This window comes from Leuciscus leuciscus (assembly GCF_965113295.1).
Source record: "Leuciscus leuciscus genome assembly, chromosome: 12".
Classification (NCBI taxonomy): Eukaryota; Metazoa; Chordata; class Actinopteri; order Cypriniformes; family Leuciscidae; genus Leuciscus; species Leuciscus leuciscus.
Window position 1 is genome coordinate 31,928,065 of NC_138736.1, and position 25,257 is coordinate 31,953,321.

Sequence of the window (25,257 nt, forward strand, 5' to 3'; positions counted from 1 at the left end):
ATGGTATCGACAGGAGGACACTGACTAAAGCTGAGAAATAACTGACATAAAGGAGAGATACAGGATAACAAGAAAATTCAATTCAGTTACACAGAGAGAGAGAGAGAGAGAGAGAGAGAGACATCAGAGTAACATGACAAAAGTTCAAGTACTTTAAAATTTTTACTGTGTAGTGGAAGAATAAACTTTAAACAGGACAGTATATACATATATATTGTACAGTGTAATATGAAATTGTGTTCCAAATCAGGTCTTTAAGAGCAGAAAATCACTTGTTATCTGACAGGTAAATTCATACTGATAAATCTGAATATACAGTAGAATATATGTCTCTGGAAAAATGACAAAAAAGTAGCTCAAGTTTTATTAGCTGTCTAAACAAAAATTGAAGGCATGTATATATGTATGTATAATTAATATAGCCATTTGAAGCCATTACATCAAAAGATGTTTTCCTTTTTCTGTCTTGGCACAAAAGGTGTCATTCATATTGCAAGTTTAGTTCTGAAATTAAAACTTGCTTGAAAGCTAAAAAAAAGAAAAAAAAAAGCTTTCTAAATATCCTTCATTATTATTCATACAAGTGCATAACATTAAAGATAATAGGGCGAACACTTACAACAGTTTCATCTGAAATTTCATCTTGGTCATTTTGAGGATTCAAAATAATTGTATCCATCCAAGTATCCATCACATATAAATAAAAATTCTTCATTGATACTTTTTCCATTACCATTTGGAATTTTGGTAATATAATTAGGAATGTTAAAATCCTTAATCCAAACCAAATTTTATCAAAATAAAATATAGAAATAAAAATGTACTGTGTGTCACAAACAAACAACATGACACTCATGAACACAGAAGCAAGAACAAAAAACGAATTTCCTTCAGAATTAACCAGTTTCAGCAAGAACAATACTAAAGGAGCATTTGGTTGACAAATCTTCACATGAATTGCTTTATTAGACCCTTAAACCCGTCTAACCCATCAACCCCTATCAAAGACACCTGACATCACTTCCTGTTGAAAAGGCTAGCCGTCAACAACAGCTTTTTCAGACTGTTGAATTCATATAATTTGTATCCTTCATGTTTCAATATTTAATGTTTCTTTGTTATTTGTACATGAACAAGAAAACACAAATCAAGCGTGTGCAAAAGATATTTCCCCCCTCTCGTTCAGTCTTTAACAGTTGGTTGTCTGAAGTGGCGTTTCAGTGAGAATAGATGTGATGTTTTTTGAGTCAGAGTAACTGTCCTCTTCCTCAGAACTCAAGGTGCTTGTCAGAGTTGGACGCCGTGATTGCTGAACCTTCCTCCTAACAAACAACCACACACACACACACACACACACACACACACACACACTTTACACACCAGAGAGACCAACATCTGCCATAGACCATCATTGTAAGCGCACCCTCTAGTGGTGAGAATGTTAATATAAATAACCAGTAAAAATGGCCACTCAACAAATTGGGGCCTAAGTACATATAATATCAATGGTGGGATGTAACCTAAAAGTAACGAAACTACTGACTGCTGACACTACTACATTTTTAAGTAGTGTGGCAGTAGCTCAGATGTTTTCAAGACAGTGCATATTTTTCCAGTATCAAGCTTTTTCCAATGAGTAGCAGTAAATTGATCAAATAATATTATGACATCTAATTCTATATGTAGTGCCTTCATATAATTAACCAATTCATCATATTAATTTGAGTTTGGTTAATTCAGAGGGTCCAATTTTATGAGGCATTTCAAAAACAGATTAATTTGAGCCCCTGCAAGACATTTTACATCAAAAAATATTGTTGAGCTGCTTTTTGTCACTTTGTTTCAACTAAAATAAAAATGAATGAAAAAAATGAATAAAAATGTATTTAAAATTAAAATGGATACATCATTATATAGATTAAAACTAAGAAATAATAAAGTCATAAATAACTAATAAAAGGACATTTTAACTAACTAACAAATTACATGTAAATATTTTCCACATAATTTAAAAAAAAATATATATATTTAGTGCTATGTTCAAGTTTATTTATCTGTTCAAGGCCATCATGCTTGTATTATTTTATATACATAGGCACACATAAGCATACATATATACACATATGCATGCATGTATGTATGTATGTATGTACACATGTGCATATGTATGTATATACATATAAATATACATTCACCTAAAGGATTATTAGGAACACCATACTAATACTGTGTTTGACCCCCTTTCGCCTTCAGAACTGCCTTAATTCTACGTGGCATTGATTCAACAAGGTGCTGAAAGCATTCTTTAGAAATGTTGGCCCATATTGATAGGATAGCATCTTGCAGTTGATGGAGATTTGTGAGATGCACATCCAGGGCACGAAGCTCCCGTTCCACCACATCCCAAAGATGCTCTATTGGGTTGAGATCTGGTGACTGTGAGGGCCATTTTAGTACAGTGAACTCATTGTCATGTTCAAGAAACCAATTTGAAATGATTCCAGCTTTGTGACATGGTGCATTATCCTGCTGGAAGTAGCCATCAGAGTATGGGTACATGGTGGTCATAAAAGGATGGACATGGTCAGAAACAATGCTCAGGTAGGCCGTGGCATTTAAACAATGCCCAATTGGCACTAAGGGGCCTAAAGTGTGCCAAGAAAACATCCCCCACACCATTACACCACCACCACCAGCCTGCACAGTGGTAACAAGGCATGATGGATCCATGTTCTCATTCCGTTTACGCCAAATTCTGACTCTACCATCTGAATGTCTCAACAGAAATCGAGACTCATCAGACCAGGCAACATTTTTCCAGTCTTCAACTGTCCAATTTTGGTGAGCTCGTGCAAATTGTAGCCTCTTTTTCCTATTTGTAGTGGAGATGAGTGGTACCCGGTGGGATCTTCTGCTGTTGTAGCCCATCCGCCACAAGGTTGTGCGTGTTGTGGCTTCACAAATGCTTTGCTGCATACCTCGGTTGTAACGAGTGGTTATTTCAGTCAAAGTTGCTCTTCTATCAGCTTGAATCAGTCGGCCCATTCTCCTCTGACCTCTAGCATCAACAAGGCATTTTCGCCCACAGGACTGCCGCATACTGGATGTTTTTCCCTTTTCACACCATTCTTTGTAAACCCTAGAAATGGTTGTGCGTCAAAATCCCAGTAACTGAGCAGATTGTGAAATACTCAGACCGGCCCGTCTGGCACCAACAACCATGCCACGCTCAAAATTGCTTAAAATCACCTTTCTTTCCCATTCTGACATTCAGTTTGGAGTTCAGGAGATTGTCTTGACCAGGACCACACACCTACATGCATTGAAGCAACTGCCATGTGATTGGTTGATTAGATAATTGCATTAATGAGAAATTTAACAGGTGTTTCTAATAATCCTTTAGGTGAGTGTACATATACATATGTGTATCTGACGGACACTCACTTGAGCTCGTTCTCCAGTGCGTTGACTTTGGCCTGCTGCGCCTCCTGCAGCTCCCGCTGCTCCTGAAGATCCCGCAGAACCTTCCGTCTGACGCCCTCCAGACGCTCCACCTCCTCCTCGCTCTCGTCCACCTGACGCTTCAGAGCCTTCACGCGCAGAGACAGCTACAGACACAAACACACAGCAGCTCTTTAGATGCACACACTCCTCTGCTGGTCTAGCTACATCTACACCTCATTTACAGAAATTATTTTCTAAAGTATATGAAAGCTACATGTGTGTGTGCTTGCCTGGTCTCTCTGTTCAGCGTGCTGATTTCGCTCCTGGTCCAGGGTGGCCGTCACGTCCTTAAGTTTCCTGTCCAATCTCCTCTGAGCAGCTAGAATGGTGTTTTTCTCTCTAAATGCAAAAAAAGCAGTGGATTTATTAATTCCCAGTTAGGTGGTGATTGATGACAGGACTGTGTGTTTGTGCTTGTCTAGTATCTCTACTCTATGCAGTGTGTGTACCTCTCTTCACTGCGCAAACGGTCCTCCAGCTCCTGAACCTTGTGTTCAAGCATCGTGACCCCAGCAGAGGGACGAACCTGAGTGCCCATATCAGCTATACGAGACTTTAACTCCTTCATCTGAGAGACCATGAGAGGCAATAGACAAATAATAGAAGACTTTAAACACATAAAACTATGAAGGTGACAAGTGTATTAAACATGCGTTAAACAAATTAATTTTTAAACTAACATTTCTTTTTATGGATTCTGATCTAGCTGAACTAATTCTAATAACTGTCAAAGTAATTGAAATTTAAATAGAAAAAATGCATAATTAATTAATTAAATTAATCTAGAAACACTAGATTAAAAAAATAAATCTGGAATCTGCATGTACCTGTCTCTCCAGTGCACTCTTATCCATCTCAAGATCATGTCGGGCTGAACGCTCCTGCATCAGTTCAGAACGGAGCTGATCCACCTAGAAAAAAAAAAAATCTGAATCTATATCTGTGCTTGCAAACACGAAATAGACGCACATAAGTTAAGGGTGGTTTTCATTTATGTACCTGCTCTCGACTGCGAGTGATGCGTTCATTCAGTAGCTCCGCTCCGCACTTCTCCTCGTCTAACTCGATCTCTAATATCTTCACTTTGTCCTAAAACAAAAACATGCACTTTTATAAACATCCCTGAACATACATTTATGTACATCAGTGAAACAACCTTCTAAACATCTCCCTGTTTTTATTTCTTGTCCTTTTTGATCACATGAATATTTGATGAAGCCTCTGCAGCGTTTTTAGGAATAGGGACTGGGTGCGGTTTCACTCAAGTGTCCAGGTGCCAAACCTACACTGTTACCTCTATCAGGCGGATCTCTCTGCTGCGGTCCGTCTGTGAGCTTCTCTCCGTCTCCAGCTCGTCCTCCAGGTGTTTCAGACGACTGCTCAGTAGATCTTTATCCAGCTGAGCGCTGTCCCTCTCCTCTGAGCACGATAGCAGATCTTTCTTTAGACGAGACACCTTAGAAACATACAAACAAAGTTAATCTGGTGTGATCTGGGTTCTGAACTGAAAAGTTGAAGGTTCAAATCAAAGCCGAATCAAAGAGCCTTTGGTCTCAAATGTTAATAACAATAGATGTGAATGGAGCCAGTGCACTGTTGTACTTTGACACTGTGTCTAGTGAAAGGTGGTCTGTCTCACCTCCTCCTGGGTGGTCTTGAGGAGGGCCTGCGCTCTCTGTAACTCAATCAGCCTGTCTTTACTGAGTCTCTGAGCGTCCTGCAGCTCTCGACGAGAACGATCCCTGAATTCATCCATCTGAGACTGAAGAACCGTCACCGACTGACGCGACTCTCCCATCATATTCTCCATCTGACAGAAAGACATGAAAGACAATTAGAAAACGTCAATAAATAAACTCAGAAAAAGACAAATGCTGCAGGGGGGTGTATGGGGAAACAGTTGAAAGTGAGAGGACATTTTTTTATATAAATTTTTTATAAAAATTCTCTCACTTGATTATAATATAATATAAAATATATGTAATTGCATTAAATTGTTAAAAAGTCACAGTAAAGACATATAAATGGCATATATATATATATATATATATATATATATATATATATATATATATATATATATATAAGACAAGTGTAATGTTAGGAAAGATTTCTATTCTTTCTATTCAAAGAATCAGGGTTTCCACAAAAATATTTAGCGGCATAACTGTTTTCAACATTGATAATAAGAATAAATGTTTCTTTAGCCCCAAATCAGTACATTAGAATGATTTCTGAAGGATCATGTGACACCGAAGACTGGAGTAATGATGCTGAAAATTCAGCTTTGCATTACATTTTAAAATTTTGATCAAATAAAAGCACGTCTTTCAAAAACACACACACATACCTCCTTGTTAATCTTCTCCAGAGATCGGTCCAGCAGTCTCTTCTGCTCCTCTATGTCGCTCTTGCCGCGTCTCAGAGCTTCCCTTTCTCTCTCCCTCTCCTCCAACCGTCTGTTGAGCTCGTCTTTCTCCTGACCCAGCCGAGACACTGTGCGACGGGACTCCTCCAGCTGGTTCCTCAGGCTCCGGTTCTCCTCCTCCAGAACATCTGAGGAGCTGCTGTCAGGAACAGTGGACTGCAGGCGTGTCTGGAGACCAGGAGGAAAAGAAAGGTTAAAGAAAATCAATTAACTGTACATAGAAATACTGAACTAAAGCAGATGAGATGAATGGTTATACCAATCATTTTAAAGCAAAATGCTAATAACTTTACATGAATATGATTTTTAAGCATTTTTTGGAAGGTTCTACCATGCGGGAAATTCTCTCTCTCAAGCGAGCATTGTCCTCTTGAAGTTCTAGGTTGCTTCCAGTATCCTGAGATTGCTCTGACATGAATGGCTACAGGAACAGGAAGTAAACAGATAAAGGGAACAAAAATGACATTTGCAAGTACTTTTTTGTTCTAAAGGAAAGCAAGAAGCTGTATAAAGCGACAAAAACCCAGTCAATTTAGAACATATTTGCCCTTTAAAGTGCCCCTATTATGCTTTTTCAAATATTACATTTCATGCAGGGTGTAATATAGCTGTTTGTGAATGTAAGAGGTCTGCAAAGTTTTAAAGATTAAAGCACATCCGAAAGAATTGATTCTGAAACTGCCAAAACGAGTCGTCAGCAATTCCAGTCTCACTTCCTGTTACATACCTACGTAACAATGTAACAAATCTGCATAATGCCAAACGGTCTTCATTGGCTGCTCATGAACAACGTCTACTTTGACACTCAAACAGTGGAGTTGTAGCTGAGACTGGAAGAGTTTGGTTTGTGTTGTCGACATGTCGTTTTCAGCGCTCCCAAAGCAAATCCATGCATGCTCTTCAAAAGGATGAAGACTCAGGCTCAAATTGATATGGAAAAAAAATTACACCCTGTATATCAAGGGCTGAGGAAGAGCTGAAATTCAGATATGGTAAGCGATAGACCAATCACAACAGACTGGACTATCTAACCAATCAGAGCAGAGAAAGCTCGCAGTAAGGAGGGGTTTAGAGAGGACTGAATCTTCAAACAAACCGTTTTCAGACTCTTTGAGAAATTAGTATATCTATTGTAGGAGACCTCCAAAACAAAATTAGAAACCTTTAAAATAGCATAACAGGGGCACTTTAAAATTCAGCTAGGTAGAGCAAGATTCTAGACCAATGAGCGAAGCTTCCTAACACGATGCAAACAAAATTAACCGGCTGGTTAAAGCAAAAACAAATGTGCAAGAAATGTGCACCTTGTTAGAATTACCTGTTGTGTTTTCTCTAGTGCTTTTGCAAGTTCCTCTTTGTCTTTCTTCACTTGGTCTTTTAGTCTGTCAATCTCTGCCTTCAGCTCCTTCTCTTGCTTCTCATTGGCTCTTGTTACCGATTTAAGCTCTTCTTCCTTTTTTGCTGCCTCTGCTTTCAGTTTTTCCACTTCTGAATGAGCTTTCTTTAAATCATCTCGGCACCGCTGTAACTCCTGAAGATGCAAATGACTGTTATTCCAGACTCTAAAACAAATCTATGCATCAAAAGACAGCCTTCACAGTGCATGGACAGGTGTCACAACGAATCTTTTTGAACTGAAGAACAGAGAAAATAGATTGCGGCACTTCTTTGTGTATCTTGCCTTCATTAAAGGGTTTGAATCAGTTTCATCAGTTTGCTTCTTAACTGCGAGCAGCTTCTCTTCCAGTTGCTTCTTCTCCTGCTGAGCCTGCATCAGCCTGTCCAATGAGACAAACACTAATTAAAATACACTACCAAACAATACTACATTTAGCAATGTTAGTGCTGATAGCCACTAAAATGATTCATCCTGTAGAAGAATCAACATTATATAGAAGAATCTGTATTATTTCAGAATCTCAAACAGAACTGAAATTGAAATGACAATTGAAAAAAAGACAAGAGCGTCCAAAAGAACCTTTGACATATTAGTATAATTCAAGTATTGTCTGATTAGATTTGATGTACCAACTCAGATTGTGAGATTGAAGGATTTTGATTAGTCTTTAATCATAGTCATACTTTTATTAGACTTAATAACCTGAAAATTGAAACCAGGTTAATAGACTCTAGTTTAGTGTGTCAGTAACTAGTACAGCCAGATTCTGTGAAAGATGACTGTTTAAACTAAAACACTTCATCAATCATAGTTAATTTGATTAGATGATTCATTTCTGCCTGTGATGTCAGCAGTTGTGCGCCTACAGGACTTTGTCTCACTTTTGAAATGCGCTGCACTGCCCTCGTCTGGCAAACCAAGAGTGAACACATACAACAGAAAGACAACAATGAACATTCAATGAGCATATCTGACATGAACATGTAGCATGAAACTCATAAAACACAAAAAAATGAAATGCAGACAAACTAAGACGACATATAAAACACTATAAATACTAAGAAACATGTGGGAAAATATTGTGATATATATATATACAGTGCCCTCCACAATTATTGAACCCCCTGGTAAATATGATCAAAATTGGCTGTAAAAAATAAATCTGCATCGATTATCCTTGTGATCTTTCATTCAAAAAATGTGCAAAATTCTAACCTTTCATTGAAGTAAAAGAATTGAAAGTGGGGGGAAATCACATTATGAAATAAATGTTTTTCTCCAAAACATGTTGGCCACAATTATTGAAACCCCTAGAATTTTTTACGAGTAAAATATCTCTGAAGTATATTCCCATTAATATTTACCTTTTTTAGTACACCAGGGTGACTAGGAACATGAAACTGTCCAGCTATGACTTCGTGTTTCACAGAAGTTTAAATATGAGGAAACACAAAGGCCAAATCCCCTTAATCATCCATCACAATGAGTAAAACCACAGAATATAGTTCTGATGCGTAGCAAAAGATTGTTGAGCATCACAAACTAGAAAGTGGCTGTAAGACAATAGCTAAAGAATTGAAAATCCCCATTTTGACCATCAGGGCAATAATTAAGAAGTTATAACCAACTAAAGATGTTATGAATCTGACAGGAAAAGGACGTGTGTCTATACTGTCTTAATGCACGGCGAGTATGAAAGTTTGACTGGCCAAAGACTCTCCAAGGATCACAGATGGAGAATTGCAGAGATTAGTTGAGTCTTAGGGTCAGAAAGCCTAAAAAAAAAAATTATCAAACAACCCCTACATCCCCACATGTTGTTTGGGAGGGTTTAAAAAAAAACCTCCTCGCTCATCCAAAAACAAATTCCAGCAAATTTAATTGTCAGACACGACTGGATCTTCAAACAACACAGGGTTCTGTGGTCAGATGAGACTAAAACAGAGCTTTTTGGCAGCAAACACACTAGATGGGTTTGGTGAACACAAGGATAAAAAGTACCCCATGTGTACAATTTAATATACCATTGGATCTTTAATGTTGTGGGCATATTTTTCTGCTGGAGGTCCTGGACTTCTTGTTCAGATACATGGCATTGTGGATTCTATCAAATATCAACAGATAAAAAATCTAAACCTGACGCCTTCTGCTAGAAATCTTATAATATGCCGTGGTTGGATCTTCCATCAGGACAACGATCCAAAACAAACATCAAAATCAAAACAAAAATTTGTTGTGGAGCACAAAATGAAGCTTCTGCCATGACCGTCTCAGTCCCCTGACCTGATGAGTGGGCTGAACTGAAGAGGAGAAGCACCAACATGGATCTGGGAATCTGAAGGATCTGGAGAGATTCTGTATGGAGGAATGGTCTCTGATCTCTTTTCAGTTATTCTCCAAACTCATCAGGCATTATAGAAGAAGACTCAGAGCTGTTATCTTGGCAAAAGGAGATTGCAAAAAGTATTTAATAAAAGGGTTTCAATAATTGTGGCCAACGTGTTTTGGAGAAAAACATTTATTTCATAATGTGATTTCCCCCCACTTTCAATTCTTTTACTTCAATGAAAGGTTAGAATTTTTCACATTTTTTGAATGAAAGATCACAAGGATAATCGATGCAGATTTATTTTTTACAGCCAATTTTGATCATATTTACCAGGGGGTTCAATAATTGTGGAGGGCACTGTATATATATATATATAGAGTTCAGGTCAAATCAAACTTTTTTTATACACTAACATTTTAAAATGTGGGGTCAATACGAATTTAAGAAATTTATACTTTTTGTAGCAAGGTAGCATTAAATTGATCAGAAGTGATGTTACAAAAGATTCATATTTCAAACAAAATGTATACATGTATATGTATATATTAGTAATATAATATATATGAATATATTTTTTTTTATCAAAAATATGTAAAAAGTGATGTGTGAATTGGATGTGAGGATAATAACATGATCTGTGTGTTAAATAACTCGTCAGGCAAATTATATTTGGACTTTTTAGCCCACAGGATCAGAAGACAAAATTTTAGCCAAACATTCTTCATACTGAAGTCCTCAAGAATAAACTGAATGTTAAAAAGGGGTGTTGGTCACAAGGCTGTTTGTATATGATTACAGATAAATCACTTGACTCCTTAGACAAATACGGACTTGAACCTTGGAGTGACACCTTAAGATCTTACAAGAAATTATAATACACAACTATGCAACCTTAATCATTTAAAACATTATGGACATGTTATGTCCCCTTAAAATATGCACATTTTAAGGTTGCAGCCAGGGTCACTTTGTTGTTGGTCATTATTGGTGGGCTTCACTGCACCCACATTGCATCTGCATCTGCATAAACTTAAACGTTTCTTAAATTTTTATGTTGGACACACCCACATCGCATCACCAATAGTCCCTGTCGCTCATTTTGTCGTGATTCACCAAAATGTTTGGCATCACCAATATTAACATTCTTCAAATGTTGATGCTTGATGTGTCAGAGCTTACTCTCGGTTGGCAGAGCTGTACTGCTCCTTCCATCGGCCGCTCTGCTCTTTGTATCCCTCCAGCTCCTCCTCCAGAGCCAAGATGGAGGCGTTCACCTTCTGACGCTCCTTCTCGATTTCCATCTGAGACTGTGAATAAGGCCAGACCAAAAGACACACAAAATCAGGTGGTAACAGTGAACACTTCAGTTCTATACTTTGCACCCATCCAGATTAATGAAAATGTTTAGACAACCAAACAGATCACAAAGCCAAATGCATCCGGCCTAGTTCAACTACTCCTAATCATGCAAGACAAGACAAGCAATAAAACATCTCTCTTCCATGTTAATCCCCTTGAGGCAGGGACTAGAAATGTGATTAACAAGCATTCATCACCCTGAAGGGATGTGTCTTGAAGTGTACGTTCACCTGTGAGACGGTCTCCATGCTGTGACGCAGGGTGTCCATGTCTTGACTATACTCCTCTCTCAGGGACTCCATCTCTTTATCATGGGACTCCACCTCATCCTTCAGTGCCCCTTTCAGAGCGGTGAGCTCTCGCTCCCTCTGTCTCAGCGTGTCCTCCAGTTTCTGCCTCAGCATCAGAGACTCAGACAACTCTGCCTGCACAGTCATCAAGTCCTAAAGAGAAAAGGAAACTGGAATGATTAACACATTAAATTCGATTTCAATTCCACATTCACAAAGCACATTTGGATGGATTGGATTGGATTGGATTGGATTGGGATGGATGGATGGATGGATGTTGTGTTATTTCATAGTTTTGATTACTTTATTTTTCAATCATTTAGAATACCAGTAATCATAATAAAGAATGAGTAGGTGTGTCCAAACGTTTGTCTAGTTCTGTATGTGTGTGTGGATACTGTATATCTAACATTGTGTTTCTTTTTTAAATTTGATTATCTGGAGTTCGCATTAATTTACACTTTAAACAATGAATAATACATCAATTCACACATCTTGCTGCAATGTTATTTTAACTTTGTATACATTTCTATTAATATATGTGTGTTTAAAGCATATAAAAGGCTGATTAAGGGTCATTATTGCTAGACACCACAATCACGCTTACTAGCTGCATTGTGTCAGACTGAGGCGATATTTCCGGCATTCGTCTGAGTTCCTCCTGGAGCTGAGCTAGCTGATCCTCCTGTTGCCGTAAGCGAGACTCCACCAACTCCCGATCCATCCGCAGCTCCACCATTCTGAAGACATCAAGAACACATCACACAAATCCAGTCAAAAGTCTATACCTGACAGGGTTATACTTTCTGTTGGAAATTTGCTTCATGTTTTGATGTTAATATGGCACACAGACACTTACTGATCCTGGTTCTCCTGCAGTTCTCTCTTGGTCTTGTCCAGTATTTGCTGTAATTGTGTGTTCTTTTTGAATTCCTGCTCCAGTTCAGTCTTCATATTGCTGTCATTCACTAAGATCTGAGGACCCTGTGGAAAAACAAATCCAAATAAGCTTCAACAATTAATGGAGTGGCCTAGGTTCAAAACCAATATATCTCTATTCACAGCAAGCTGTTCATCACCACAGAAACATTGATGCATTTACAATAGAAGTCTATGGACCAAAACATTCCAGTAGGTTTAAAAACAGAATTATATATTTTCAACAAAGCACTTATCGTAATTTTCCCTCACAAAAATGTGTTTTATAAGCTGTAAAGTTCATTCTTAAACCAGTGGGATTATTGTTCAAGGTGGCTGAACAGGCTAACATTACTGACATAAATTCTGTGACAAGATTTTTCGCTATTTAAAAACTCTTTCCTGGTACCTTGCGTGCAGTATATGAAAGTTACAGGGTTTACTGGCTGAACGTGGTTATGACAGGAATTAACAGATTGAATCATTTTTCACAGACAAGATTAGTAAGTGATTTTATCACAGTCACATCTTAACATGTAAACTTTAGGTCTCAACACTTACAAAGCAGAACACATGAAGCTTTGTTCATACAAGTTGCAGCCCAAAGCAAACATGCATATTTCTACAAGGAGGATGATAGGTGTGATCTCGGGGCTATGCATTAAGCCTTGCCTTGAAATTCCCCTCAGGAATCAATATATCCTGTCTTATCTAATGTATCAACACTTCACTAGTTATTCTTACTGCCAATCACCTCATTAGTTAGTAATAATTCACAAAAATACTGTGGGGAGATTCTGACTGACTCTTGATACGGATACGTTTTAAATTAATCATCTTATAAATGCACATTGCTGATCTTAATGAGGAAACATAAAACACAAATAATTTGATCTGAAACATCTTTAAAACACACGCACACACAGCCTGTAGCCAAGCTGTCTGCTCCTCAAATAACTCAGTCCTCTAGGATATCCCATCTGACCATTCAACTGCTGTTGCCATCATTATAATGACCACACATGGGTACTATGAGGTCATTTGAACTGACCTCTTGTGTTGCAGGGTCTAAAGTTACTTCTTGAATAAAATAGAACACATTAAAGTACAATTAAAGGGTGCGTCTCAATCAGCTCCCTAGCTTCTGAAGTCATGAATCAGTACATGGTGTTCATAAATTCAGGCACTGGTAAGGATAGTAAGAACCCTGGCTCACTACACACTGGGACACTCATGCCTCTTATTTCCGGGGACATGACGTCCTCATTGTACAACAAAATCACTACTGGTATTTATGAACAACAGCAATACTGATATCTTTCTATTTAAAGTACATTATGATAAATACTTTGCTTGTTACATACACATGCAACATTTCAGATGCAAGTAAATTATAAATGTTAGTTAGATTATGTTCATTACCCGTTTAGCGATGTATGTTTATGCTGAAATATAATTGAATATTGGTTTGTATTTTAAAACATCTATCGTGTGTCATTATGTCTCATGTGATTTATGCTTCGCACTTCAGAACTTCCGTTAAGGGAACATAGTGAGCATCAATGCTCCCTGGTTTTCACAGTGCATTGTGGGACTTTTTAGGGAGCAGTGTCAGTGCACTGGTAGGATTTTGCCACCGAGACAGCCCTTAAAATGTCCGACTCCCTGATCAGAGCCCTTACTGAACTAGGGAGCTGATTGAGACGCACCCAAAGTCATGTTGTTAAAAGTAAACTTCTAGCACAAGTGTAATTCAAAACAATCAACCATGTAGATAATTATTAGAAAGAATTCTCTTAAAGGGACAGTTCACCCAAAAATGAAAATTAAGTAATCATTTACTCACCCTGGTGTTGTTCTAACGCACTATTCCATTTTTCTTTTCAAACAGAGAATTTTTCAAATGTCCCGCTTGCGCTCGTCCATATAATGGCAGTGAATAGCGATCAGCATCAAACTTTTACAAAAAAGATGCAGAAGTATCACAGAATGATCCCATGCGACAAGTGTCATATATTCAAAATGGGTTTGGTAAAAAATAAATAAAAATAAATACATTTAATGTACTACTTAAAAAAAATCCTGACCTTTGGTCTTCTGTACACGGCTGCACGTTCATTCCAACTCGCACAGAAAACGCACATAAGTTGTGAGAAATCAAGATAAAATAAAAAGTGACATGAAATACAATGCCTAAAAATCCCCCAAAAAAGTGTCTGTGTACTTTCTTCACTGAGTTGAATATCTCTGGAACATAAAAGATCCATTCACATCAGAGAAGAAAGTATATGGAATGTATTTTGTGTCACATTTTTATTTATCTTGTGTGTTTATTCTGGGCGAGTTGGAATGAACTGTGCCGCTAATAGAGTCTCATGAACAGCTGAGCACGGAAGACCAACGGCCAAGGTCAGGATTTTCATTAAATAAAACATTCAATTTTGGTTCGTTTTTCACCAAACCCTATTGTATACACCAGAACACTTGGAATAAATGACACATGTCACATAGGAACATTCTGAGATACTTCTGCATCTTTTTTTTTTAAATCTTGAATCTGGTCGCTATTCACTGCCATTATATGGACGAGAGCGAGCAGAATTTGTTTTTTTAATTCTCCTTTTGTGGTCCGAAAAAGAAAGAAGGGCATACGGCATTAGACCAACATCAGGGTGAGTAAATGATGACTTAATTAGAATTTTTGGGTGAACTAACCCTTTAATCCCAGCAATTGCTATATAACCTAACGGCATCACATAAGCTAAAAGGATCATCTTACACTTCCGTTCAAAAGCTTGGGGTCGGGAAGATGTTTTTAATGTTTCGGAGTCTATTCTGCTCACCCAGGCTGCATTTAATTGATCAAAAATACAAGAAAACATTGTCAATTATAATATTACAATTTAAAATAATTGCTTTTTATTCTAATATATTTTAAAAGGTAATTTATTCCTGTGATGCAAAGCTGAATTTTAAGCATCATTACTCCAGTCTTCAGTGTCACATGACCCTTCAGAAATCTTGAAATAAAAATGTCTTTACTGTCACTTTTCTGTCAATTTAATGCATCCTTTTTGAGTAAAAGTACTAATTTCTTTTAAAAAAAACACCAAACACATCTTACTGACCCCAAACTTCTGAATGATATATAATCACAGTCTAACCACTAAAATCTCCAAGCATCTGACGAGGTTTACTCCACGCTAATAAGCTTAATTAACAACAGTCAAAACGTCTCCCGGCAATACTGCCCACAACAACAGAGTTTAACATGCATGGACGAGCACTCAGTGGGATATAACGGCGCAAAAGGCCGTCCAACTAATGTGCCCATTAAAACCGTAACCCATACAGACATGCTGAGGGCCCCCAGGTCGAGGGGAAACCCTCCCTCACAGGTATCCATTTCCAGTGTAACTTAATTATTGATGGATCACAAAGAGCAAGCTCTCGACCACGCAGCCCTAATCAGCTTTCCTCGTTGATGCGACGGTTGCCAAGAGACTGTAGGAGGATATTTCAAACACACAGGAAGCTTATGCAAACACGTAGGCTAACAATATTAAACAGACACGCACATTCATGCGTGCGTATACAGGAAGACTAGATAGATGAACATACAGAAGCTCTGTCTTCACCCAAAATTATTTACTTACTAGGGCGGTTAAGCACAACAAAAGTAACTTTAAAGTGGTCATTAAGTATCATTAAGTATTTTGTTGTCATATGATAGCTTTGTGTGAGCAACAAACTTTAAGGAACAGAATTTAAGTGGTTTTTCATTGATAAGCCATTCTAGAGTGCTATGAGAACCAGATCAGTCTGATTCATGAACAAATCACAGACTGGTTTTGTGAACAGAATCAAACTGTTCAAAAAGAATTTGTTCACAAATTGGACATCGCAACAAGGGAATTCAATTTTAGCCTGAAATTTCTATCATATGACTTCAGAAAACTTGAAAGATAGCACATATTTGTTATTTTAGAGCTTGATTCTTGATCATTCAATAATTAAATTTAATTGATTAATTTATAATCAAAATTATATTATATTGGCCAGGTTTTTCCTCAAAGTCACCTTTTGTGTTCCACAAAACAAATATCAAATGGGTTTGGAATGACATGAGGATGAGTTAATGACTCCCCCTGTAAATAAAGCCTCTTATTGGCTGATCTACTCTCTTTAAAACACATAATCATAATGCTTATTGCCCATTTAAAAATCTATCTTTATGAATAAATGAGTGTGCTTGTAAAATACAGTTGTTCGTTGCTGTTATCTTCTCTCACGGTCTCAGAATATCTTTCTGTGTTATCTTGTCACTTTCAAAACAAACTCGCAATGCAAAACAGGGATGCGATACGCAAACCATGGGCACACACACACAGGCACACACACACACAGGCACACAGGCGCACACACACAGGCCCGCACACACACACACAGGCGCGCACGCACACACACACACACACACACACACACACACACAGGCGCGCACACACACACAGGCGTGCACGCACACACACACAGGCCTTCTCTGGATGTAGTTTCCTCATTCAACAAATGCTGCTGTGCACTATTCAGTGCTGGGAAATGCAAACTGATTTATTGAACATGAGCATGCTTACCTTCACCTCGCAGAACCTTTCATGAATGAGACTCGTTTTGCGTTTGATGGCCACCTCGCTCTCAATAGACCTAGTGTTAAATATGAAAGGAAATCGAATGAACCAGAGGAAAAAAAAAAAAGATTATGGCATGTTCAGAAAAAAAAATGTGAGAGGTGTGTGCCACTGCAAAATGCTAAGATGGTGGGGTTGCTTTGAAGTCGCTAGGGTGTTTTAAGTGGTTTTGAGCATGTTAGTACTCTGCTTGGATGCTAGGATCTTGCTAAAGTTTTCAGACTGGTTTTTAGCATGTTGCTATTTGTTCAAATCCCTAATCTCCAAGTATGAGCAATACAGGGTAAACTTACTAAATATAATTCTCTCGAGCCCCTCGTGCAATGTTACAGCTGTTAACAGTAATATTGTTATGTGAAACCAAACCTTCTATAAAAGCATGAGTTCTGTATTTATGCATTAAAGGTGCATTGCGCAAGTCTCTGAGTTTTTGCAGAACTATGCCCCCTCTGGCGGCAAGCGAAACTGCAGCCAGAAGTGTGCACGCTCACGGACAAAAGTTTTCTTTTTTTTTATCTTACGTGGAGTTTGCGTTGGTGTTTGAAATGAACTACAAGCCGGTCTCTTAGAATCCATCTTCTACGGAGAATGGCGGCGAATACACAAACCTGCCAGACAGCCAGGTGAGCGTGCCGTGAACGCGCATGACGTCACGCCCAGTCTAAAATTCCGGCCCGAATCCCTCTTATTTATTTTACTTTACAGAATTATAGAGACAATCTCAGTGATCAGAGAAGGGCTCATTCAGCCCATCAGGCAATTGTTTAAGCATGTATGGGTTAGAAAACGGGTATTTTTAACATGAAAAAGTTGCTTAATGCACCTTTAACTAAACTAACTTTATATAATTCAAAGTACATAGGTAAATGTGAGGCTTGGTAAAATAAAAGTATTATCATACCCCTCTTTAAGTATGTTGTAAATGGCTTGTTTAGTCTGGGCATCCTCTCCATTTCCATTCTCTGTACTGGTGGTCTGGCTCTTTATGAGGTCAGGGGTTACCTGAAAAAAAGTCAAAGGAGCATTATTTTTAAATACCATACATAAAATGTCCCTACTACCTAACAGACATCACTGAAATAGATATTTAGAGAAATAAGCCAATCAAAAAACGTGTTGGCCAATCAAAAACTTTGAGGCGGTTCTCCAACCAAAGGTGTAACTTTGGTGCGAGATTACGTCCTCCAAAGGCATGGTAGCCAACTCGATGCCAGCAATTTAGAACTTACGAAATGATCATTTCTGACTGGCTAAACTTTCTGATTGGCTTTTAAAAAAGCATGCATACGCCCCTTACATTTTTTTCCAACATTTTGGCCATGCTATTCCAAAAAAAAACAAAAAAAAAACTTTAAAGTCACAATGAAATGGAAGTAGCAACAGATCTTTACTTCCATATTGTGACGTACATCCAAGTGTAACGGATTATCAAAAAATACAAAAATATATAGGGCCGGGATTGGTTCCACTCCACTCAAAAGTAAAGGCAGATAAACACAAGCTTCAAGGGCTTGAAGTAAATGTCACCAAAGAAAACTCCTTTGCACCAGAAGATTCAGTAATGACATTTTGATGAAAAATTACGAGGTCAAAAGGCTATAATACGAACAAGATCTTGAGGACTCACTGGTTTCTTTGGAATAGCAGGTGGTGCCTCCTTGGGCACAAACAGCTTTGGTGATTGGCTAAAAGTGAGAGGTTTGGAACTGGGTATAGCAGCCACTTTAGCCACAGATGTGGAGTCTCGTCCTAGACTGCCGGTTGATGGTTTTGGTGAGCTGAGTTTGGGCACTGTAGCTGGGGTAATATAAGCATAGGGGTTTATTGTTGGAGAAGTTAGTGGGGCCTCATCAGAAGGTTGGTTGAGGGCATCCACACTGTGAGACCGAACTCGGTTATCAAGACGAGGCTGAGTTCGGGATTCTGAGATGGGAGCATCACCAGAACTACCACCACCAAACCGGCTAATGAGTTTATTAATGGGAGCCAGTGACTTTGTGTCTATAGCTGGGGCCTTGTCCTCATCCAATGAGGCTGGAGGAGGAGGGAACGATCCATTTAGCCCTGTTCCATTCAGACTACTCCCAGTCCCATTCTGCTTGACCTTCCTAAGCCCTGCTTCATTAAAACCACCATTGTCCTTTTTGTCCAACTTAGGAGCAAGAGCAGAAGGGGTGAGGCGTCCTGTAGTCCTGGCCTCAGCTTCTCCTTGAATCCCTGCCTGTCCATCACCAGGTGGCCTTCTTAAAGGGCTCCCAAATTCCTCATCAGGAGAGCTAGGTTGTTCAGCAGGAATATAGGAACCCTGGGGAGTCCGAGCCCCTTCCCTTTGTCCCAGAAACAGTGTGCTGTACGGAGAAGTCTGAGAGACAACTGGGGCTGAGCTCTGGATTTGTGGTTGAGTCTTCAGCTGTACCCCGTAAGAGTCTCCCTTTTCTCCGTCCTTGAGCACCACGTACGGCTGTCCTGAAATGCCTTGCACCCGCACAGCTACTCCATACTTAGACGGCGAAAGAGTCCCGTTGGTGACACCACCAACTCCACCAGCCATTCGACTCCTGTCTGGGAACCCTCCGCCAGCATCGTCCAAATCTTTGATGAAGCGGATCTGTACGCCGTAGTCCAGAGGGGGCTTCCTGTCTGCTGAGAGGGAACTCATTGTGACCTGCTGTGGTACCAAGAAAAAGAATTTAGAAAGTCAGTGCGCCAGTCCATTTAGAGACCAGACTAAAAAGCTACACTGTTTTGTGGACTAATTGAGAAGCCCAAAGAGGGGACAGATACACAAAGAAGGCATGACAGTAATGGACCAATTAAGGGTAGACTTCCTATTTAATTTTTCACAAGTGAAAACAAGGCAGTGTTGGATACATGTACAGTCTGATCAAAAGAAGAAAAAAAATCTGGTTACAAAGCAATACAGCCCACTGAACAGACTTTTGATTCATGTAAATTTAAACATAAACATCTTCTTGTTGTTTCAGGCCCACAGGACAGGACTTGATACGGTTTTGCTGCTTCCCTCTTGGCTCACTTTTTAAATTTGTGCTGGACTATTAATATTACTACTTTCCCAAGAGACCCTTTAACAATCCCCTCTCCACTGCTTGATATAGCGTCACACCTTGGTAAATAGAAATATGCAGGAGTTTTGTACGTGACACAGCTATCAGGTATCGGCACAGGTATTGAGAGTCTTCTCACATTTGTAAAGAGAAAGATATTGTTTGTGTGTGACAAACAGGTGTGCCTGCTGGTAGGAGCAGGTTCTAGCACATTCCGCTTGGCTTCCGGTCGTCCTGTTTTCCTAGAACACAGTTCCAGTACGTATGAGCAGTAACATTAGTTCAAAAATAGCTTATCACTGTGAAGGCAACATTCCTCAAATCACATCAAAGCGGTAAGCCGCACACGTAGCACGTTGAAGTGAAGGATAAAAAATGCAGAGCCTAATCTGCTGAGTAACTGGTGTTTATAGAGACGCATATATGCTCTATTATACAAAACATGTGATGCAGAAAACATCCACAGCTATGCAGGGTATCGTCTAAAGCCCTCATTACAAAACATCAGACAGAGAGCTGTGCGCTGCTTGAAGTCTTGAAACCATTTCTTTCTGCAGTGTCCATGCAAATCAAGAATTCGAGAAGAATTGCTGCGTGTCATAAGTAGTATGTTGATTCCTGTGTTAAACACTATGCACCAGCATAACGCTGGAGGCAAAAACTCAGAAGACATTGAGATCTAAAATAACAGTCCATAAACTCTGGTCTATCAATGAATAACTTATTGAAATGGGGGGATTTGGTTACATTATAACTGTCAGCGGCACTGTTGAGGCATTAGGTCTGATTAGCTACTCAAAGTAAGCCATTGTCTTCCTCACATAGGTGGGATTCCAAGCATTCCTGCAAAATGGAACCACCATGTGATTTCTCATTGGTTAAAGTAGATTAAGTACAATTTAACTGTACATTTTTGACCAAAATATGACATAAATATACACAAAGTAGCCAAATGAAAACTGTTCACAGTTGCGAGTTTCCAGGTTTGGGTATTTGGACATGATTCTCACTGTCCACAAGGCACTGGGTTCCACCTTTTATCCTTGAAGGAATGTTACTAGACTAGATCTTCGTTTCTCTGTGCAATCTTCTATTCAAGCAGTAAAATTAAGTCAAAGTTGTATTGCACATATGACTTAAAGCATGTGATGATTGGTTTCTTTGTAATGAACCAATTTACCGCCCCGTTTCTAACCTAATTAGTCAAACTTTCTACATCAGAAAATAAGTGCAGTGTACTTGTTGTGTTCATCGTATTGCAAACCTGCTATTGAGGTGGTATGGTTAAGGGTAAGGTTAGGGACAGGTTTGGTGGTATGGGTAGGTTTAAGGCTAGGTTAAGGTGTAAGGGAAGGCTAATTATAGATGTAGGCTAATTAATTAGGCTACATAAATGAATTACAGCTGTAATTACATGCAGACATTTTTAAAATATACAATGTAAAAACATGTAGGCCTATGTGTACACAATAAGTGCATTGCATCAAATTATTAATTTAAACGTTAGAACATAGTAGTTAAAACACCTAGCCTAATATAAAGTGGGACCACCTAATTGAACGCAACATAGTTCTACCAAAATGTAGAGGAAAAAATGAATTAGCATATCACATCATAATTTCTAATCATTAGTCTAAAATTAAGTCTTTGATTGTTAATTAGTACGCTTATCTTTTACTGATACCCCATACTGTAAATAAACAGCTTTCACTTTTAAATTCTTTTTAATTCATCCACACTACTATTAATATTTTGTCACACGTATCACTCATAATTTTGTAGATTTAAAGTGTAAATGAAATGGAAGCAGCAAGAGGTATTTTCTTCCATATTGCGATGTACATCCGAGAGTACTGATACTGTACTGATTATCGAAAGTGTAGGCTACTTATAATCGAAAAAGAAAAAAAATGTAGGACAGACGCTTGCTCAAATGGAGGCAGATGAATATGTCTGTCGTTGACTCGTTTTCACTAGAAGATGGACCAATTATTGTCCACAATAAGATCTATAACAAGCATTGCGAAAACACATAGGGAGGATTTTCATTTCATGAGACTTTAAATTCAAATAATTTGGATTTACTTCCGGTTTCCTTCGATTCCTTGAATCAGTGAATAACCTGGAAAGTAACAACACTCAAACCACACTCAAATTTCAGTTCTGTATGTATGACTCTACACACATAAAAAGCATAATTATGTAAATGTGTACACACACGTTGGGTTTCCATAGACATAATGATTTGTATACTGTACAAATTGTAGCCTATATTTTATCCCCCAAGTTAACCCTAAACACAACCCTCACAGAAAACGTAAAAAAAAAAAATTAAAAAAAAAAGATAATTTAGTATGATTTATAAGCGGTTTTCTTCACGGGGACCAAAAATGTCCCCATAGGATCAAACATTTCTGGTATAACTATCCTTTTGTCCTCAAAACGTGTGAAATACCTGAACCACACACACACACAGTAATCACTATGTAGGCCTAACAGATAAATGATCATTACAACAGATCCTTTAGGTTTGTAATAAAACAGATACACTAACATGACTCACCCCGACTGCATTTTTCTTCTTTTTTGTTGATAGCTTGCAACAAAAACCTAAAACAGATTTGTTTGGGATGTATCGGTTTCCACACTCTTTGAAAGAATTAATACCCTAAGGGTACTTATGTTTGAAACTAGTTGGCTTTAATCCATTAATTGTTATCTTGGTTGACACTAGGAAAAATACTTTGTGTCAATTATGAAAACATGACCTTTAGCCCAATTTTTATTTATTTTTTACTTTTCGATACTTCAAATTGTCACCAAACGTAATGTAGGCTAAGTAAATTTATATGGGCCCCCAAAAAATAGACTCTTAACCAAGTAGCATCTGTGCTATCTGAAAATCATGCTATGCCATTTTTCTAACCAACTTATAACATTTTTCTTAGCCACTTTTAATTAATTTTACCCAAATGGTCCCAGAGTTATTTTCACTTGGGTTTATGAAGTTAGTTCTCCTCAAGTTTACACAGGTGTCAAAGCATAACCACAAGAACACAGTAAAAAATGATATGATAAATAAGCTATGACAACATATGTTTGCTTTAACTCATTAAAATAAGTTTTTACATTTAAAATGTTTTTAATAAGTTTTTAATTTTAAAATGTTATGTTATACAAGATTCAAATAATTTTTAAGTCAGTTTAATATTAAGTTTAAATGACTTTAACAGCCAAGTTGATTGCACTTAATATAAGGCAGCAACTTTTTTTTACAGTGAACATGAACAAGTTCAACAAACGTGACAACCAGAAAGTGTTCAAATACTTTTTTAAATCTGAAGAGTAGGCCTATACACACACATAATTTATGTTTTGCTAGAAAAGTGTATGTGTGCTACCTTTCTGTAGCCTAATACAAATGCTACTTTGATATTTAGTAATCTAATGCCATTTAATGATATTAAGCCATTTTTAGAGTGCCAAGGCCAACTACTTTTTGGGATCATTGGACAAGGCTAATGTTGTGTATAATAAAAACACCATGTTATTATGACAGTATGGATAAAAGGGCATATTTATATAAGAAAAAAAGATGTACTCACAGAAAAAAAGTGATGCTCCATTTGGGATTAAGGTTTTCTTATCACCTTAAACAGCCAATCCCGATTATTTAAGTTTATATGCTCTGAGCTCTGTCATAACTGGATATATGCCAGCACTGATGTAATATGATAGCTTTTGGCTAGTTTTTGTTGACAAAATACTGTAGCTTGATGAATTGATATACAAGCTAATAAACAAGCACAAAACAATATTCATTAGAGAAATCAAAGTTTTTAACAATAGGCATAAGCAAAATACTATACATATTTGCCAATGAGGACAAAGACTCATAGGTTGTGCACTTATTCAATGCAATTAATTAATTGTAATTTTATTATTTATATTTTATTCGCCAGTTTATTGTACTATAAAGTACAGGATATAATTTGGGTTTGAGACTAGGTTTGAGTTATTGTTCCATTTACAAATATGTTCCATTACACAGTGTGAAATAACCAAGAGCTAAATATTAAATTACACTGAGACAGGCACTTTTTGTCCCTAAGATTCTCTATTCACGGATATTCACGGGCTTGAGAGAGAGATGAGGAAGCACAAGCAAAATGCAGAATGAATTTTTTTTAGGTTTTTTTTTGTAGTCCTGTAAATTGCGTCACACCCACCCAGCAAGTCAGTCAGTATCGATGGGATCGAAACCAGCTGTTATTTAAATATACAATTACATTAATATTACAATGAAGACTTTATGGCTACAGTTTGGATATACTGATTAGCTGTGTTGTCCTCTGACTTTGTTAAAGAGACAGAAACAAAAGTACAATATAGACAGACAGATTCAAATGGATATTTGAGACCGAAGACCTCTTCCAATCATATGGGATGCGCAACGTTGTCTACAAACAATTTACAATAATGATTCTGATCGGTCCCGGTGAGATCACAGTAGGCTAGATCAAAGTCATAATTACTTTATTATAGTCAACGTGGACCAGCGCATCTTCACTGTAATCCAGCTTGCAGCCATCAGACACAAAGCAACAGGTGTTTATCTGCTTCGCTCAGCAGAACTTGAGAGTAAATTTGAAGCCATGTGATTATGGATTATAACAACTCAAAGGCTGGACACAACCCCGCAGCCATGAACAGCAACAAAAGCAGAGATCCAAAGGCAAATGTACACAGCTGAGTAAACAAAGGCATTCCTTCTGCTTACCTGCTTTCTGAAACCTTCAACAATGACTTTCGGAAGGCATGAAATAATAATAATAATAATAAAAAAGCCCTTTCTAGGTTTAGTCGCTATTAAAAACTCTTAGTTGAGAACAAGGATGAATAGTCCATGCAAAACTGTCAGTGCGTTTTTTCCCGAAACAACCTGTTGCCTTTGCGTCATCGGTCCGCCTCTCTTGAGCGCTCATTGGCTGGAGAGTTGTCCCAAGGCCGACCGATGGGAACATGTCATTGGCCAATATCCAACGTCAATCTAATACAAATTATTCAGGACCCGCCCATTAACCAATTTAAGTAACCCGAATCCACTGTTTGTTGCCGTTAAAACTGCATTTTGATTGTGTAACCCTAAAACAAAATAATATAACATTTTAAAACAATACATTTTTTAAATGCATTTTTCTATGAAAAATAGCCTAAACGTTTATCCTAGGGTGATAATAATGGTTAAAGTCAGATAACCTAAGAATATTAAAACATTCA

At 37.9% G+C, this 25,257-nt stretch overlaps 1 protein-coding gene across 4 annotated transcripts; it reads right to left on the reverse strand.

Annotated features, from left to right (window-relative positions):
* Nucleotides 1-143: 143 nt before the first annotated feature.
* On the reverse strand, nt 144-24,991 carry cgnb (cingulin b). 4 transcript variants are annotated; one of them, XM_082187199.1, is made up of 22 exons: nt 24,758-24,991; nt 23,583-23,770; nt 18,540-19,580; nt 17,814-17,914; nt 16,859-16,928; nt 12,169-12,293; nt 11,917-12,049; nt 11,250-11,462; nt 10,840-10,967; nt 8,213-8,239; nt 7,614-7,710; nt 7,251-7,463; nt 6,264-6,353; nt 5,855-6,100; nt 5,144-5,314; nt 4,799-4,960; nt 4,504-4,593; nt 4,332-4,415; nt 3,954-4,072; nt 3,735-3,843; nt 3,445-3,608; nt 144-1,322 (listed from the first exon to the last, which is right to left on the reverse strand). In XM_082187199.1, the coding sequence occupies exons 2-22, from the start codon at nt 23,601-23,603 to the stop codon at nt 1,190-1,192; spliced, it is 3,537 nt and encodes a 1,178-aa protein (XP_082043325.1). In that variant the 5' UTR covers nt 23,604-23,770; nt 24,758-24,991; the 3' UTR covers nt 144-1,189. The 4 variants fall into 4 exon arrangements, with proteins under 4 accessions (XP_082043325.1, XP_082043326.1, XP_082043327.1 ...); XM_082187200.1 differs by lacking the exon at nt 8,213-8,239 and having other exon boundaries at nt 24,758-24,985; XM_082187201.1 differs by lacking the exon at nt 23,583-23,770 and having other exon boundaries at nt 24,758-24,965.
* Nucleotides 24,992-25,257: the final 266 nt, after the last annotated feature.